General features: G+C 40.9%; 1 protein-coding gene across 4 annotated transcripts in view; it reads right to left on the bottom strand.

The window, feature by feature from the left end:
* The window catches only part of LOC138652001 (chemerin-like receptor 1), a 58,437-nt gene that overhangs the window by 5,967 nt on the left and 33,814 nt on the right, over positions 1 to 18,656 (bottom strand). For 2 of the 4 annotated variants that reach the window (XM_069742676.1, XM_069742677.1), the window contains exons 2-3: positions 7,507 to 7,570; positions 2,759 to 6,671 (exon numbers count right to left, since the gene is read on the bottom strand). In XM_069742676.1, coding sequence (XP_069598777.1) covers positions 5,723 to 6,671; positions 7,507 to 7,565 — 1,008 coding nt within the window. In that variant the 5' untranslated portion in view covers positions 7,566 to 7,570 and the 3' untranslated portion in view covers positions 2,759 to 5,722. Of the gene's footprint in view, positions 1 to 2,758; positions 6,672 to 7,506; positions 7,571 to 10,808; positions 10,947 to 18,656 lie in introns of those variants that run through there. The other 2 variants (XM_069742675.1, XM_069742673.1) reach the window with 2 other exon arrangements.

Below are 18,656 nucleotides of genomic sequence, written 5' to 3'. Positions count from 1 at the left end.
AGCTTGGTACATCCTGAGAAAGAAAGAAAGCACTGGTGAACTCATCAATGCAAAAAGACCTGGGCGCCCACAGAAGACAACAGTGGTGGATGATCGCAGAATAATCTCCATGGTGAAGAGAAACCCCTTCACAACAGCCAACCAAGTGACCAACACTCTCCAGGAGGTCGGCGTATCAATATCCAAATCTACCATAAAGAGAAGACTGCATGAAAGTAAATACAGAGGGTTCACTGCACGGTGCAGCCACTCACAAGAATCAAGAAGAAAAAGGCTAGACTGGACTTTACAAAAAACATCTAAAAAAGCCGCACAGTTCTGGAAGAACATTCTATGGACAGATGAAACCAAGATCAACCTCTACCAGAATGATGGAAAGACAAAAGTATGGCGAAGGCGCGGTACAGCTCACGATCCAAAGCATACCACATCATCTGTAAAACACGGCGGAGGCAGTGTGATGGCTTGGGCATGCATGGCTGCCAGTGGCACTGGGTCACTAGTGATTATTGATGATGTGACACAGGACAGAAGCAGCCGAATGAATTCTGAGGTATTCAGAGCCGCCATACTGTGTGCTCAGATCCAGCCAAATGCAGCCAAACTGATTGGTCGTCGTTTCATACTACAGATGGACAATGACCCAAAACATAAAGCCAAAGCAACCCAGGAGTTTATTAAAGCAAAGAAGTGGAAAATTCTAGAATGGCCAAGTCAGTCACCTGATCTCAACCCAATTGAGCAGCATTTCACTTGTTAAAGACTAAACTTCAGACGGAAAGGCCCACAAACAAACAGCAACTGAAAACCACCGCAGTGAAGGCCTGGAAGAGCATCAAAAAGGAGGAAACACAGTGTCTGGTGATGTCCATGAGTTCAAGACTTCAGGCAGTCATTGTCAACAAAGGGTTTTCATCCAAGTACTAAAACTGAACATTTTATTTAAAATTATTGAATCTGTCCAATTACTTTTGGTCCCTTTAAAAACAGGGTGGCACATGTTAAGGAGCTGAAACTCCTAAACCCTTCATCCAATTTTAATGTGGATACCCTCAAATGAAAGCTGAAAGTCTGAACTTCAACTGCATCTGAATTGTTTTGTTTCAAATTCATTGTGGTAATGTCTATTACCAAAATTAGAAAAATGTTGTCTCTGTCCAAATATATATGGACCTAACTGTATGTTGTGAGCCCCAACTCAATGAATGGTGCTGAACTGCATTGCTGAGTGCTGACTATTGCTCACGGACGCTTTATCCTTGAAAATACTATTGATGTAGCCATTTTACAAAATTTGGTGCCGGAAGTAATTTTATTAGGAGATTCATGAAAAGTGCTTCTGCAAGTAAGCAGATAAACAGTATGGTCTGCTTTTCTGGGAACATCATTATTGCTCTGTCTTTCTAGATTTAACTTCTCCTCACAGAGGACATTTCATTACTTTAGTATGCCGAACTGGCCAAATTATGGATTAGCAGCTGCAGATTTTGAAAAAATGTACGGTAGTTTATTTTTATTTTTTGTTTCTCCTCTCTGTAGCATGGATGTTAGCTTTCAAAGAGTAGATTTTAACTCATGCTTTGACAAAGGGGACGTTAGCAGAGATTTATCTTTTTTCCCCATCAAGATGTTGTTGACCAATCAGAAGTATGCAGCAACATACAGGAGAAAAATAGAACGCACCCATCGAGAAAGTCTGTTACGTGTTACGGAACCACTCAGCACCCAGAATATGTTGTGCAGTTATATGTATGTATAAGAGGTTCCATGTGAGATGCATGTCCCTTATGCATCAGCCCACAGGCTGTGCCCCTGGGCAGAGGGGACACGATATTCCCCTTTTGTCCGCCCCCACCTTTGTAATTCCCACAGTAAATATCGTCATGCTCCGGCCACCTGCGGCTATTGTAATGTATGTCTGGCCTGCCGCTTTTCTATTGGCCTGCCCTCTGTATCTGTGTGATATATTCTGTGTCCTGTGAGTAAAGTGTGGTCAGACTGGAAATACGTGGAGAAGCAGTGATCTTTTATATGCGCCCATGTAACCAAGCAATTCCAGCCAGCGTCCTTCATTCAGACTCAAGCCAAAGCAGAGTGGACATCCTGAAACATGGGGTGGTACTGAACGAGGTACCCCAGCTTGGTAGACCGCGTTACAAAGTCATAACACACTGTTTCTACGTGAGACTTGTAATGACATACAGCTCTACTCTGCTCAATGATGTCACTGCTGTCAACTACAGGGTATAGTACAGCAGAGACATGTGTAATTACAACCACCTCTAGAAGCTTTCATTTCACTGCCATCAATGTGATTTTAAGGGGATGGGTGTCATAACAAGAGATGAAAGCTGCAGGAGGTGTTTGTAATGGCACTAAGCTCTGCTGTACTTTATACAGTAGCTGCCAGCAGTGAGATCATTGAAGAGACCAGAGCTGTGTATCATTGCATATCTTACATAGCAAATATACATTCTGAGCTTCTCTGGAGGCATAATTTTTTGGCAGTGTATACTTCTTCTCCTGCATGACATTGACCAATCATAAGCAGGCGGAGTTACGCAGGGAAAGTCATACAGGGTTAGAAGTCCACACCCCCAAAAGAAAAATATCAGATGAACTATGACATAAATGATAAATTGATTTTTACAAGCTAATATCTCTGTAATTCAGTTCTTCAGCCATTATTCTTAAATGTTGCCAGTTTAACATGCTCAAACCGGTGAAAGGACCTCTTTTCTGAAAAGAGTTATACAAATTCTTGAAACTGATAATATATTTTATTAATTGTTATGCATTGAAAAAAATGTTAATTTTTAATAACGTTTACAAAAGCAAATATGTAGGTAGTCATATTAAATAAGCTATATTAGCCCCCAACTAAACACATAGCATGCGTGCAAAGGCAACTTAAAGCTAATGAAAGCCATATCTTGCTTGTAATGTTAAATTTGGGAATTGTAGAGAAATGCAGCCCTGGTGTTGTAATTGCAAGTGCAGGGAGCAGAGACTGCACTTGCAGCTTTCTTGCCTTATTACCTATTTTCCCCCTACCACCAGTTGACAAGTATCTGTCCTATCAGTGGTCTGCCTCTCCTGCCTGAGATTCTGATCAGATGCCATCGTTGTCCAATGTTGTCTCATTAAGAGAGGGCAGAACAACAGTCCAGCTCACAAAGACATCATCAAGTGCTTAAAGAGCAATCGCCGTCCCCTCTGGTGAGACAACGCTTGGAAATGATGGTATCGGCACAGAATCCTGGGTAGGGAAGGTCAGTCACTGAGAGAAGAGTGAACTGTCTGTCAGATACCGGAGGAAGGCAGTGGGCGGGGAAATAAGTAGAGAGGAAGAGGAGCGGGATGAGCACTGTCTATCCCCTACACAAACTAAATTCTATGAGCAAGATATGGATTTAATAAGCATGAAAGGGCCTTTACACACCCTTTAGTTGGTGCTCTAACACCCTGATTGTTCCCTTTAAACACAGGTCTACTACATCTTACAAACTCAACTCAGATTGTCTAACTATAAGAATAATGCAGAACTTACAAAATGGCAATTATCTACTTCCAGAGATAAGTGGATGGATTTGTGAGACTCCGTTCCATCATCCAGGTCAGTGGTACCTCTTGGCTTGAAGGCAGTCCCATGAATCTCTTTCCTTCCTTCGTCCACGTTGACGCTTTTGACTATCCAGAGCCGGCGTAGGATCATCTGTGCATTATGTGGCACAGATGAGGTTGTGACCGCACTGACAAATCAAATACCAGGCAAGGGACGCCAAAAGGTAAGAAATTTGTGGTGCCCCTGTATAGATGCAAAGTACCACTGACCTGGACACTGGAGTCCCGAGCATTGATCAGCTCATCTCTTAACTTACTTCAAATTGATGGAACCATGATGGCATACAGTAAAAATGAGAACACTTCACTGTCCTTGTCCACTACACTTAATGAGATAACTCTGTTATCTTTTCCCAAGTCTCTACAGCAAAACTGGTAGATAAGCCTTAAAAAAGGTATACGGTATATAGAGTTATATAAACGCATGGTCAAAATTGTTGGTACCTCTCGTTTAATGACAGAAAAATCGACAATGGTCACAGAAATAACTTGAATCAAACAAAAGTAATAATAAATAAAAGATCTATGAAAATGAACAAATGAAAGTCAGACATTGCCTTTCAACCATGATTCCACAGAATTAAAAAAAAAATAAAACTCATGAAATAGGCCTGGACAGAAATGATGGTACACCTGAAAATTATGTGACAAAAGGGACATGTTAAATCGCGGTGTGTCCACTAACTAGCATCACAGGTGTGTACAATCCTGGAATCAGTGCGTGGCCGGTATATAGGGCTACAGATACTCACTATGCTGTGTGGTGACATGGTGTGTATCACACTCAACATGGACCAGAGGAAGCGAAGGAAAGAGTTCTCTCAGGAGATTAGAAAGAAAATTATAGACAAACATGTCAAAGGTAAACGTTGTAAGACCATCTCCAATCAGCTTCATGTTCCTGTGACTACAGTTGCACATATTATTCAGAAATTTAAGATCTATGGGACTGTAGCCGACCTCCCTGGACGTGGCCGCTGGAGGAACATTGATGACAAATCAGAGAGATAATACGAATGATAACAAAAGAGCCCAGAAAAACTTCTAAACAGATTAAAGGTGAACTTCAAGCTCAAGGAACATCAGTGTCAGATCGCAACATTCGTCGTATGAGCCAAAGTGGACTTCATGAGAGATGACCAAGGAGGACACCATTGTTGAAAAAAAATTATTAAAAAAACAGACTGGAATTTGCCAAACTACATGGTGACAAGCCACAAAGCTTCTGGGAGAATGTCCTATGGACAAATGAGACAAAAATGGATCTTTTTGGCAAGGCACATCAGCTCTATGTTCACAGATGGAGATATGAAGCATAGCAAGAAAAGAACACTGTCCCTACTGTGAAACATGGAGGAGGCTCTGTTATGTTCTGGTGCTGCTTTGCTGCATCTGGCACAAGGTGTACAATGAAATCTCAAGACTATCACAGGATTCTCGAGAGAAATGTGCTGCCCAGTGTCAGAAAGCTTGGTCTCCGTCGCAAATCATGGGTCTTGCAACAGGATAATGACCCAAAACACACAGCTAAAAACACCCAAGAATGGCTAAGAGGAAAACACTGGACTATTTTTAAGTGGCTTTCTATGAGCCCTGACCTAAATCCTACTGAACATCTTTGGAAAGAGCTGAAACCTGCCGTCTGGAAAAGGCAACCTTCAAAAACGAGACAACTGGAGCAGTTTGCTCTTGAGTAGGTGACAAAATACCTGTCGAGAGGTGCAGCAGTCTCATTTACAGTTACAGGAATAGTTAGATTGCAGTGATTGCCTCAAAACGTTGTGCATTAAAATATTAAGTTAAGGGTACCAACAGTTCTGTCCAGGCCTATTTCATGAGCTTTAATTTTATTTTTAATTCTGTGGATGCATGGTTAAAAAGCAATGCCTGACTTTCTTTTGTTAATTATCATAGATTTTTTTTAGTTATTATTGCTTTTGTCAGATTCAAGTAATTTCTGTGACCATTGTGGATTTTTCTGTCATTAAACGAGGGGTACCAACAATTTTAACCACTTGCATATTTTCAAACAAAGAATACGATACATTCTTTTAAAACATAGAAAACTAAGTTTTGAACTTGTGTGATGTGAAAAGGTTCAAAAATCCTCTTGGTTTTCGCATGGGTCATTAGGGCGTTCGTTTAAAGCGTTTTCGAGTCTGGAGCGGATGGATCTGAAGAAGTTTTGTTTAAAACCTTGACCCATAAAAACATAAATGATTGGATTAATGCAACTGTTAAGGCAAGCCAGAGTGGCAACAATAGTAGTTACGGTAAAGAATTGAATGCCAGATTCATAATACAGAGGTGTTAGTGGCCAGATGTAATAAGGAAACCAACAGATGAAGAAACACAAGATAACAGCTGTGATGATCCTGGAGGTCCTCTGAGATCTCTGGGATCTTTTACATTTTTTTACTTTGAAAAAGATGGTGACATAACAGATCAGGATGATGAGAAAAGGGACCAGAAACATTATAAAGAATCTGATCATATGAATGGTGTGTTGTGTATCAATATAAGATAAATCATCACCTTGGATGTCAGTTAGACACCACTCATATACATCAAGGTTATAAACTTTATAGCAGTAAAACATGAAACCAGTCAAGACCAAACTCAATACCCAAATGACTCCCACAGTGATTCTAGCTTTTTTACAAGTCCTATGAACTTTTGCCCAAATTGGCCACATGACGGAGACCCAGCGGTCAATACTCATGGCCGTCAAGAGAAGAACACTGGCGCTCATGTTTAGAGTAAACAGAATCATGCTGAATATGCAAAAAAGTGTTGGTAGCTGTGAAAAAAAGTAGTAAACCCAGTCTACAATTCTCAGAGGAATAGACGCACAGCACAGGAAGTCCGCGATGGCCAGGTTGAGGAACCACACGGCACTGATTGTCTTCTTCATCCTGAATCCGGCAATCCAGATGACTAATCCATTACCGATAATCCCAAGAATAAAAATGATGGAGTAGAAAGTAATTGACATCTTCTGCAAAATATGCTCACAACCGAGGCAGAAATTTGAGTCATAATCTGACCTTGTAAATCGAGATAAGGAAGAAGTTAGGATAATGAAATATTAATATTTTATTATTTCATATATTGAGGATAGGGAGAAAAAAACACATTGCTAAAGTGAGGTCACGATGTGATGTTAGGTCAGCATATTCCACCATTCCATAACCGAAGAACTAAGTGCTCATTACACTGTAACTCTGTTCTGAATTTTTTGACTAGTTATGCGAAATTTTTCATATTTTTGCAATTTTCATGATGAGACTTGACCCTTCAGGTTTTTTAGACAAAGATTGAATGTCACAAACATTTAAAAGGGTTATCTAGAGAAAACATTGTTGCACTTATCCACAGGGTAGATGATAATTTACTGATCAATGAGGGCCAGACTGCTGAGACCTACACCGATGGGCAACACTATGAATTTTTAGCCACAATGGATCACTTTTGTCCCTGCTACAAAATGGAGTATCAGAATATATGACTGTCCGCCGCACAATTGTCGTAAGAAGCTTAGCAGCACTTATCAACCCAACAAAAAATGGACAGAACATCAGTCAAGAATTTGCCCTGCCACTCCATTATAACGGGAATCAAAGTTCTACATTTTGCTGATCAGTGCGGGATCCACCAGTTGGTCTCCCACCAACAAACAATTTATCACCTATCCTGTGGGTAGGAGCAAACTTGTTTTCACCTGACAATCCCATGAAGTGAAGATTCTGCCGCAAAATATAAATTCTGCACGTGAAAAAAATAGCATCGCCTGAAGTTTTGGGTAAAGACTTGGATGTAAAAGTGAATAAAGTCTACATTGATTTTCCTTAGAGTAATATAACATGAGGAAGATAAACCTACAGGTTATCGTAATCCAGAAGTGTATCAAATAAACTCAGGTTGAATTCGGTGGCATCCATTGTACCTGAAAGAAACATAAATAAAAATAATGGTTATAAAATAATAAAATAAGAAATTGTCGTTTTATTAAACACATCTAGTTTCATTGTACAAAATGTGTGTATTCTATTATCTAGTTATTTCTTTTATTTAAGATTCAGATAGAGCCATTAGTTATGAGCGAATGTGCTTGGTTAAGGCGCTATTCGAGCATGCTCTTGTGCTAACCGAAAGTCTCGGCCTGCTTGAAAAAAATAAAAAATGTCTTTGCGTCCCCGCGGCTACGTGTCTCGCAGCAGTTCGACAGCCACAACACATGCAGGGATTGACTAACAATCAGGAGGTCCCTGCATGTGTTGTGGCTGTCGAACAGCCGCGAGACATACAGCCACGGGGACTCCAATATATTTTTCAAGTATGCCAAAGTGGGCTTCTTTTGTCCGGTATGGCTTTTTCTTCTGTACTGTGCAGTGTCTGTGTCTGCCTCCAGCTCCTGGCGTGTTCAGTTCTGAATAGGCACCGACTGGCCATGACGGTGTGCATAACCCAACATCGAGATGGCATGGAACCTAGACAGCGCCAAAGATGGTAAGTGCTGGAGTAATACTGTATATAACATTTGTCGGAAGACGAGGCCTACTAGACCAAACAAGACCACCTGATTGGAGCGTGACAGGTGAGTTTAATGTACGGTATGTATAATTTTTTTTTCATTTCATTCCACCTATGTTTATCTGGGCAGATAATAGTTATATAAATATATGACAAACTAATATACAATACAGATTTGAAAAGCAGTGCTCTGAAGTGTCGAATGTATTTAGGTTTCTCCAAATATGACCCGCTTGGGTTGAATAGACGTTACCCTTAAATCATGAATGCACTGGAGTGATATAAGGAAGCAAATAATCACATATGACTACATGAATGAAAAACTGTTGAAAAATGAAGATAAAAATCTTATCAAATTGGTAGCAAACATATTATAAAAAGGAGGAGAACTCAATAGATTCACTAAGACGATTAGGAACCATGGTGCCTAGAATTGTTATCCATTTATGTCCCTTTTGTATATATATAGTGGGTGAAGTAATTCTTGAACAAGCCACCAATATTCTAAGTAAGTACATTTCTAAAGGTGCTATTGACATGAAATTCTCACCAGATGTTGTGGACAACCCATCCAATTCATACAGGCAAAGAAGTAAAACCATAGATGTACATAAATTAAGAATTAAGACAAATGACAGGAGAAAAGTATTGAACAAGATTACTGAAAAGTATTTAATACTTCATGCAAAAGCCTTAGTTGGTGAAGACATCTTCAAGATGTCTCCTGGATGGAGAAACTAGTTGCAGGCATTGCCCAGGTATGACCTTGGCATATTCTTCCACACAAGTAGCAGGATTGCTTTCTAACTACTGATAGATTTCAGCTGGCTTCATGACTTTCCATGGCTTTTATCACCTCTATTTCTTTATGTTTTCAATAATATGTGTTCAATAATATTTCCATTTAATGTCTCATTATTGCACATAACTTAATTTATGGACAACTATGGTTTGATTTCTTTGGCTGTGTGGGTTGGATGGGTTGTTACTGACATTTGGTATTTTATGTCAATTATACCTTTAGAAATGTGTTTGCTTAGAAAATTGTGTTTAATTAGATTTTACTAAGAATTGTATTTAATTAGAAAATGTAACATATATATATTATACAGTGACTTGCAAAATTTTTATTTACTTAGAATTTGCTTAGAATTGTATTTAATATATATATAGTATACAGTGACATGCAAATGTGTTCACTCTTCTTGGCTTTTTACCTATTTTGTTACATTACAACCTGTGTTTAACGTTTTTAGTAATCCAATTTGTGTGTGATGTGTCGGCACTAAATAGTCTAAGTTAGTGAAGTGAGAAGAAAATAGGCTTACATTAAATTTAAAGGATCAAACAACTAAATATTGGCATAGGCATATGCATTTTCCCAATTTACAATGAAGCCACTAAAAATTTCTGGTGCAAGCAATTATCTTCATATGTCACATGCTAAGTGAAAAGAAGTCCCCCTGTGTGCAGTCTAAGTCACGATATGTCAGAGTATACACAACTTTTCTCAAAGGCCACAGAGGCTGCAACACCATTAAACAGGAGGCAACACTAACCAAACATCACGATGAATACCGAGGAGATCTCTAAACAAGTTGGGACAAAGTTGTTGAGACGTACAAGTAAGGGTTGGGTTATAAATAAATATCCCAATCTCTGATGAGCCCCGGAACACTACCAAATCCATTATCATCAAACGGAAAGAACATGGTACCACAACAAACCTGCCAAGAGAGGGCCGCCCTCCAAAACTCTCAACCTGGGCAAGGTGGACATTAATCAGAGAGGCAGCACGAGACCAAAGGTAATCCTGAAGGAGCTGCAGAGTTCTACGGCAGAGACTAGAGTATCTGTCTATACGACCACAACAACTTGTACTCTCCATAGAGGTGGTGTTCATGGAAGAGTGGGCAGAAAAAAAGCTTTTACTTGAACACAAAACTTGTAAGGCTCGTTTTGAGTTTGCCAAAAGACATGCGGGAGACTCCCCACATGTATGGAGGAAGGTGCTGTAGTCAGATGAGACCAAAACTTTTTTGCCACCAAGGTTAATACTATGTCTGGTGCCAAACTAAATCAGCTCATCATTCCATCACTCCAAAAACGCTGTGAAACATAGTGGTGGCAGCATCATGCTGTGGGGATATTTTTCGGCAGCAAGGAAAGGGAAAATGGAAAGATGGGTAGTGCAAAATACAGGGATATTCTTGAGCAAAACCTGTTTCAGCCTGTGAATGTTTTGAGGTTGGGACGGAGGTTCACCTTCCAACAACACAATGATTCAAAACATACTCCTAGAGCAACATTCGAGTGGTTTAAGGGGAGATGTCAAAATGTTTTGAAGTGGTGGAGCCAAAGCTGAGACCTTAATCCAATTGAGAATCTGCGGTCAGACTTCAAGATTATTGTTCACCGGTAGAAACCATCTAGCTGGAGCAATTTTACGTTGAGGAATGGTCCAAAATTCTAGTGTCAAGATGTCGAAAGCTCATAGACACTTTTGGAGAAACATCAACAGAATCTTCAGAAATATATTTACTTAGATAATTGGTAGCGTGTTTAATATTGATTTCACTATATTATTATATATATATATATACAATTTTTTAAATTTAATGTATAACTATAGAAATTCACCAATGTCTTACCTTTAAATTTCTTCTACGTACATGAAAAAGAAGATTTTGTATTCAATCTTTTGCTTCCTCTACGATGGTCTGCTTCAGAAGAACAGGAAATTATTGCAACATGCTTGTTCCGTCTTATTGCTTTCATGGGCATGTATTCTGGGAGATTACGAAGTGGAACATGATTCATTGGATGATTAGATGTATAATCAGTAAAAAATATAAGAAATGTCAGTTTAAAAACAGACATGTCTGACATTTCAATGTAAAACATATACATAATTCTAAAAAAGTAAAGTAGAAAACTAATTGTCATAAGCGATTTCAATTTAGGTTTATGGGAAAGCCAATGTAATGAATGGCAACAATTTTAATCTCTTCATTTAATAAAAATTTATTCTTAACTCGAAAGAATTCTGCCTAGTTCCGTCCACTTTGTGTCTCATTTCTGTGTAGCTTGCTGTCTGTTGTTCGGTCTAATCCATCTCTCTATCAGCAAAGATGGAATACAGACATGGGAATTATAAAATACACAAACACACTGGCGCGCCTTGATCGAAGCTCATACTATCAGGAATACCTCAGATTACTAGGGGACCAGATCACCTATAACAAGCTCACCCATGACCCAACTTCAAATTTTACTAAACAACTTAACAGTCTAGCCATAAAAGGCAAGTCCATGGGTATTCTCAACAAGAAAGAGCTCTATTATATACTAAACAAAACCCCTAGCACGGCAGTATTTTATCATATCCCAAAAATATACAAGAACACCTTATACCCTCCAGGAAGACCCTTTATATCCGGCATCAATTGCTTAACTGCGAATCTATCTAGGTATGTTGACACGCACCTTCAAAAATGTATGACACCATTACCAGCCTACTTAAAAGATGCTACTCATACTCTGGAATCATTTCAGTGGAACCAAAATTGTCTCCTCGGTACATTAGATATTAAATCACTTTATACTGTCATCGATCATCAAAAAGGTTGTGAACCAGCCAACTTCTTCCTCCATGAACTGGGTATTTATGAGGATAATCAAATTCGCTTCATTATCGAATTCATTCTGACTCATAATTATTTTCTATATGTACGCCAATGCTTTTTACAGACATGGGGTATGGCAATGGGGATGTGTTTTGCACCCAGCTACGCCAATCTATACATAGGTAAAAGGGAAGCCTCTCACATCTACTCCACTGGCCAACTATACTCAATTTATGTGTAGTTTTTTGTGATTTATTGTAGTCTTCAAATAAACGTTTCGGCCACAATGCACGGCCTTCTTCAGTAACAATTAATTCAGAGGAGGATGAGAGCGTAGGTGAATGCAGTTAAACAGCATTGGCACATAGGCAGTAATAACTGCGTAAGGCAAAATTTCCAAAATGGAGTGTCCGCTAGTCTTCGGTGGATGTCGCGTCCCTGCCAGACACGCCGGCGCACTGTCCCTTCTGGGCCTCCAATATTTACCAGACATTTTGGACATTTTGCCTGACGCAGTTATTACTGCTTATGTGCCGATGCTGTTTAACCTTTGCTCACCTACGCTCTCATCCTCCTCTGAATTAATTTTTACTGAAGAAGGCCGTGCATTGTGGCCGAAACGTTTATTTGATGACTACGATAAATCACAAAAAACTACACATAAGTTGAGTGCCTAAGTCTACTTTTCTCACAATGTCAAAAATGTCCCAAGGGAAAAACTCGTTCGCAAGGTGGTACCTAATAATGACCCACCTAGCTTGCAAAAACAAATGACTCATCTTGACAGTGACATGGGCAGTCACTTTCTCTTACCTGGCACCTTGCCACTGCAGGACCTTTTTTGACTAATGGGCAGGATTAGTTTTTTCATACTTCCCAAATCTTTATATAAACTCCCCTGATGTATCCCCATTATTGGCGAAGAAACGCGTAGGGAGTATTTAGCCCCATATCATTGGAGGTACCACTATAGGGTCAACTTGGGGCCTGTCCTTGTTAGGACAGGAGCAATACTGGGGCACGACAGGAGTCTAGGAAATCATTACATACCACTTATGTCTCTCTCTCCATATATAGTCCCCTTTTTCTTTGTGTGTGTGGACCCGTTTCTCTGCGAGGTACTTCCGGAAGGAGGCCGGGATCTTTTGTCCATCAACAGTGGTGAGACCAAACCATTTTTTAATGAGCACTGTTTTGCACGAGCACTTTATTTGGCTTGTTTGTTATATTAGTCCTTTTAATAGTTGATTAAAAGTTATGTTTTAATATTTCGGGACCCCTCCAAGCTATATTTGTTAGTTAACCCCTGAGGGTACTTTGAATGGTGGTGAGAACCTCACACCATAGCTGATATCACACCTGAAGAAGAAAGCAATGATGCTGAGAATGGAATGATATACTGAAAGTAGTAAACTGCAGGATGAAATCTAGGATTAAAAATGGAAGCTGAAGAGAACAAAAGATTAGACTGAATTAGCGGAATGTAAGTATATGTAAGAAAAGAGTGAAGAGTGATAAACAATGTGATCGCTGAGCACAGGAAAAATCTGCCAGTGTCAGAGACCATCGCATTGGAGAAGCATGGACCACGTCGGGAGGGTGAGTATAACGGGGGACGGTGATCCATGCGATATTCACCTGTCCCCGTTCCACCGCCACACGCCACTCCATCTTCCGCGTCCTCTGGCTGTGACGTTCTTGTCAGAGGGCGCGATGACATGTTCAGTGTGTGCGCCGCCCTCTGCCTGACCAGCATGGTGGTGGAACAGGGACATGTGAATATCGCAAGTGCCGGGGTCCCCGCCTGCTCAGGACGAGAGGTGGGTATGTCTTTTTTTTAATCACAGCAGCAGCACATGGGGCAAATGTTTCTATGGAGCATCCTATGGGGCCATAATCAACCTTTATGCAGCATTGAATGGGGCATAATATTCTATGGAGCATCTTATGGGGCCATAGTCAACCTTCATGCAGCATTATATGGGGCAAATGTTTCTATGGAGCATGTTATGGGGCCATAATCAACCTTTTGTGCAGCATTATATGGGGCATATTTTTAGTGGAGCATCTTATGGGGCCATAATCAACTATTATGTAGCATTGTATGGGGCATAATATTCTATGGAGCATTTTATGGGGCCATAATCAACCTTTATGCAGCATTATATGGGGCACATTTTCTATGGAGCATCTTATGGGGCCATAATCAACCTTTATGCAGCATTAAATGGGGCACATTTTTAGTGGAGCATCTTATGGGGCCATAATCAACTATTATGTAGCATTGTATGGGGCATAATATTCTATGGAGCATTTTATGGGGCCATAATCAACCTTTATGCAGCATTATATGGGGCACATTTTCTTTGGAGCATCTTATGGGGCCATAATCAACCTTTATGCAGCATTGCATGGGGCAAATGGGTCTATGGAGCATCTTATGGGGCCATTATTAACCTTTATGCAGGATTATATGGGGCATATTTTTGTATGAAGCATCTTATGGGGCCATCATAAACTTTATGGAGCATTATATGGGACTCCTGATTCAATATGGATATTCAAAAACACTTAACCTACTGATGTCTCAATTAGGTTTACTTTTATTGGTATCTATTTTTACTTTTGAAATTTACCGGTAGCTGCTGCAGGCTTATACTCGAGTCATTAAAGAAGTTGTCCACTGCAATAATTTTTTTTTTCATAAATCTTGCTATTATGTGCCACTGAAAGCATCCACTGTGTTTATTGTAGCAATATTACCCTTTATCCTGCTGTAGCAGTACATCATCTTTGCAGGATCCAGCTCTCATGGGGTTAATCGACAACTGACAACTTCCTTTCTCCTAAGCTATTGTGCCATGATTCCATGATGCATTGCACTGGCCACTAAGCCCTAACCTACCACACCCCCTCCAAAACACACCCAAACCCCTCCCTCCTCTCCCTCCTCTCTCTTCAAGATTTGTGGTGTCATTTCTTGTCCAACCTCCTCTTTTACATTTGTCCAACCCACACTCCATTACACACAGATAGATGGATAGATAGATAGATATGTATCTATATATCCATGTCTATTTCCATAGATATGTCCATATCCATGTTTCTAAACCCCTTCACCCCTGGAGCATTTTTTGTTTTTCGCTCCCCTTTCCAGAGCCATCATTTTTCCATCAATATGACGATGTGAGGGCTTATCTTTTGCGGGACAAGTTGTACTTTTGAACGACACCATTGGTTTTAGCATGTCGTGTAACAGAAAATGTGAAAAAAAGTCAAAGTGCGTTGAAATTGCAAAAAAAGTGCTATCCCATACTTGTTTTTTGCTTGGCTTTTTTGCTAGGTTCACTAAATGCTAAGGCTGTGTGCACACGTTGCAGATTTGATTGCAGATCCACAGGGTTTTTTGCTGCAGTGTCTATGGGAGCCGCAGACTTGTTGTGCACATGCTGTGGAAAAAGCCGCACCGAAATGCAGGGTTTTTTTTCCGCAGCATGTCACTTCTTTTGTGCCGAACTGCAGCGTTTCTGCACCCTTAGACTTTCATTGAGTCCACAGTTTTGCTGCGGATGTGGGTCCGAGAAATGCTGCAGTTCGGGAGGAGGGAAGTGTGTGGGCGGTGACTGTGTGCGTGTATGTGTGTGAGCGGGGTCTGCGGGCTGTTCGGATGTGTGCGGGACTGTTCAGGTGTGTACTGGACTGTTCGGATGTGTGCAGCGCTGTGCGGGACTGTTCGGGTGTGTGCGGGACTGTTCAGGTGTGTGCGGGACTGTTCGGGTGTGTGCGGGACTGTTCGGGTGTGTGCGGGACTGTTCGGGTGTGTGCAGGGCTGTGCAGGGGGTCTTTTGGGGTGTGTGTGCAGGCATCATCCGATGGGACTACAAGTGCGCAGCATCCAATCTGCAGCTAATTCAGATGTAATCGGGACAGTGGACATGCACCCTACACTATCCATACATCTATCAATAGATATATCTATCCAGAAATATCAATAGATATATGAATAGATAGATGTATGCATCTATAGATGTATCTATATGTAGCTCTGTCTATCCATTTCATCTATCATCTACCTGTGTGTAATTGAGTGTGGGTTGGACAAATGTAAAAGAGGAGGTTGGACAATAATGACATCACAAATCTCTTTTTTTTGTTCAATAATACATCTTTATTTAGCTTTCAAAAATGCATACAAAACTGCACAAAAACCGAGCAAAAAATGCACCAAAAACGCATCAAAACTGCAACAAAAACTGCAGCAAAACTGCTTTAAATATTGCATCAAAACCACACCAAAAACTGCATCAAAACCACACCAAGAACTGCATCAAAAACTGCATCAAAACCGCACCAAAAACTGCATCAAAACTGCACCAAAAACTGCATCAAAACTGCACCAAGAACTGCATCAAAACCGCACCAAAAACTGCATCAAAACTGCACCAAAAACTGCATCAAAACCGCACCAACAACTGCATCAAAACTTCACCAAAAACTGCATTAAAAAAGCATAAAAAACCTGAATCAAAACCACGCAAAAAACCGCACCAAATACTGCAGCAAAACATGAATCAAAACCGCGCCAAAAATGCACCAAAAACTGCACCAAGAACTGCATCAAAACCGCACAAAAAAACGTGAAAAAAAGCATAAAAACGCAGCTGCGTTTTCTGCAAGGAGATGCAGATTTTGTGCAGAAAATTCTGCACCCAATTCTCCAACGTGTGCACACAGCATAAAACTGACCTGCCGTTATGATTCTCCAGGTCATTATGAGTTCATAGACACCAAATATGTCTAGGTTATTTTTTATCTAAGTGGTGAAAAAAAATTCCAAACTTTGCTAAAAAGAAATAAAATAATTGCGCCATTTTCCGATACCCGTAGCGTCTATATTTTCTGAGATATTGGGTCAGGTGAGGGCTAATTTTTTGCGTGCCGAGCTGACGTTTTTAATTATACCACTTTTGTGCAGATACGATCTTTTGATCGCCCATTATTGCATTTTAATGCAATGTCGTGGCGACCAAAAAAACATAATTTTGGCTTTTGATTTTTTTTTCTCGCTACGCTGTTTAGCAATCATGTAAATTTTTTTGTTGTATTGAAAACAGCTGACATGTTGCGACTTTGAAGTGGGCTCACCGCCGGAGCCCACCTCAAAGCGGGGGATACTGCCAGCTGACGTACTGTTCCATCTGCTGGCAGAAAGGGGTTAATCAACAATATGTTTCAGTTTTAAAAAAAATGAAAAAAAAATGACGTGGGCTCCCGCGCAATTTTCTGCGCCAGAGGGGGAAAGCCGACGGCCGGGGGCCAATATTTGTAGCCTGGGAAGGGGGTAATACCCATGGCCCCTCCCAGGCTATGAATATCAGCCCGCAGCTGTCTGCATAGCCTTTACTGGCTGTTAAAATAGGGGGACCCCCCAAAAAATGACGTGGGGTACCCCTATATTTTATAGCCAGAAAGGCTACCCAGACAGCTGCGGGCTGATATTCATAGCCTAGAGAGGGGCCATGGATATTGCCCCCCCCCCTGGCTACAAATAACAGTCCGCAGCCGCCCCAGAAATAGCGCATCTGTGAGATGCGCCAATTCCGGCACTTAGCCCCTCTCTTCCCACTCCCGTGTAGTGGTGGGATATGGGGTATTAAGGGGTTAATGTCACCTTGCTATTGTAAGGTGACATTAAGCCGGGTTAATAATGGAGAGGCGTCAATAAGACGCCTATCCATTATTAATCTTACAGTAGTGAAAGAGGTACAAAAAAGACACAGTCAGAAAAAAGTATTTTATTATTCTTAATTTCACCATACTTACCAGACTTCAGCGCCTGCAAAAAACGTAAAATATTAAACCATATACTACTTGTCCGCCGTAGTCCAATTAATAACGAGTATCCCACGACGATCTCCCCTATAGAACAGTTCCATCAGGTGATGTCACTGCTCTATAGGACCCTCAGTGACACACTGACAGGAAACAATGGCTCCTGCAGTGCATCACTGAGAGGTTACCTTAGTTCAGAGTCTCACTTTATGGCATTTGCTGCGTGGGAACTTTTTCACACAGCAATTCCAAAAGTGAGACTAGGGACAATTTTCTCACAGGGGCGTAGGAATACATTGTGGGTAATGCATTGTGGAAGGATACCTGCCATCATTGTGTTCCTGGAGCCCCTGGAGAGTGGTCGCATCAGCTGATGCTGCTGCTCTCCACGGGAGATCGTCGTGGGACACTCATTTTAATTGGATTTCTGCAGATCAGGGAGTATAGTGTTTGTTTATTATTTTAATATTTTTTACAGGTGACACTGGCTTGGGGGAACAAAGTGACAAGTGATGGTATGTACTCTATGTTATATGTACTGTACGTCTATATGTATGCACTGTATGTATGTGGCATGTCGCATGATGTCACATGTCGCTTGTTGCCTGCTGCATGTCGTCGCATGCTGCATCTCGCATGTTGCATGCCGCATGTTGTCACATGTTGTCACATGTCACATGCTGCATGTCGCATGTAGCATGTCACATGTCGCATGATGCTGCATGTCGTCGCATGCTGCATGGCACATGTTGTCACATGTCGCATGGTGCATGTCACCGTATGTCGCATGGTGCATGTTGTATGCTGCATGTCGTTGCATGCTGCATGTTGTCAACTGTCGCATGTTGTCACATGTCGCATGCTGCATGTCGCATGGTGCATGTCGTCACATGGTGCATGTCGTCACATGTCATCACATGGTGCATGTCTCATGGTGCATGTCGCATGTTGTGACATGTTGCATGCTGCATGTTGTCGCATGCTGCATGTTGCATGTTGTTGTGTGCTGCATGTCGTCGCATGTTGCATGTCGCATGCTGC

The sequence above is a fragment of the Ranitomeya imitator genome, chromosome 10, assembly GCF_032444005.1.
Source record: "Ranitomeya imitator isolate aRanImi1 chromosome 10, aRanImi1.pri, whole genome shotgun sequence".
NCBI lineage: Eukaryota > Metazoa > Chordata > Amphibia > Anura > Dendrobatidae > Ranitomeya > Ranitomeya imitator.
The sequence above is the reverse complement of the archived record's forward strand: the minus strand, read 5'-3'. Positions and strand labels throughout refer to the sequence as shown.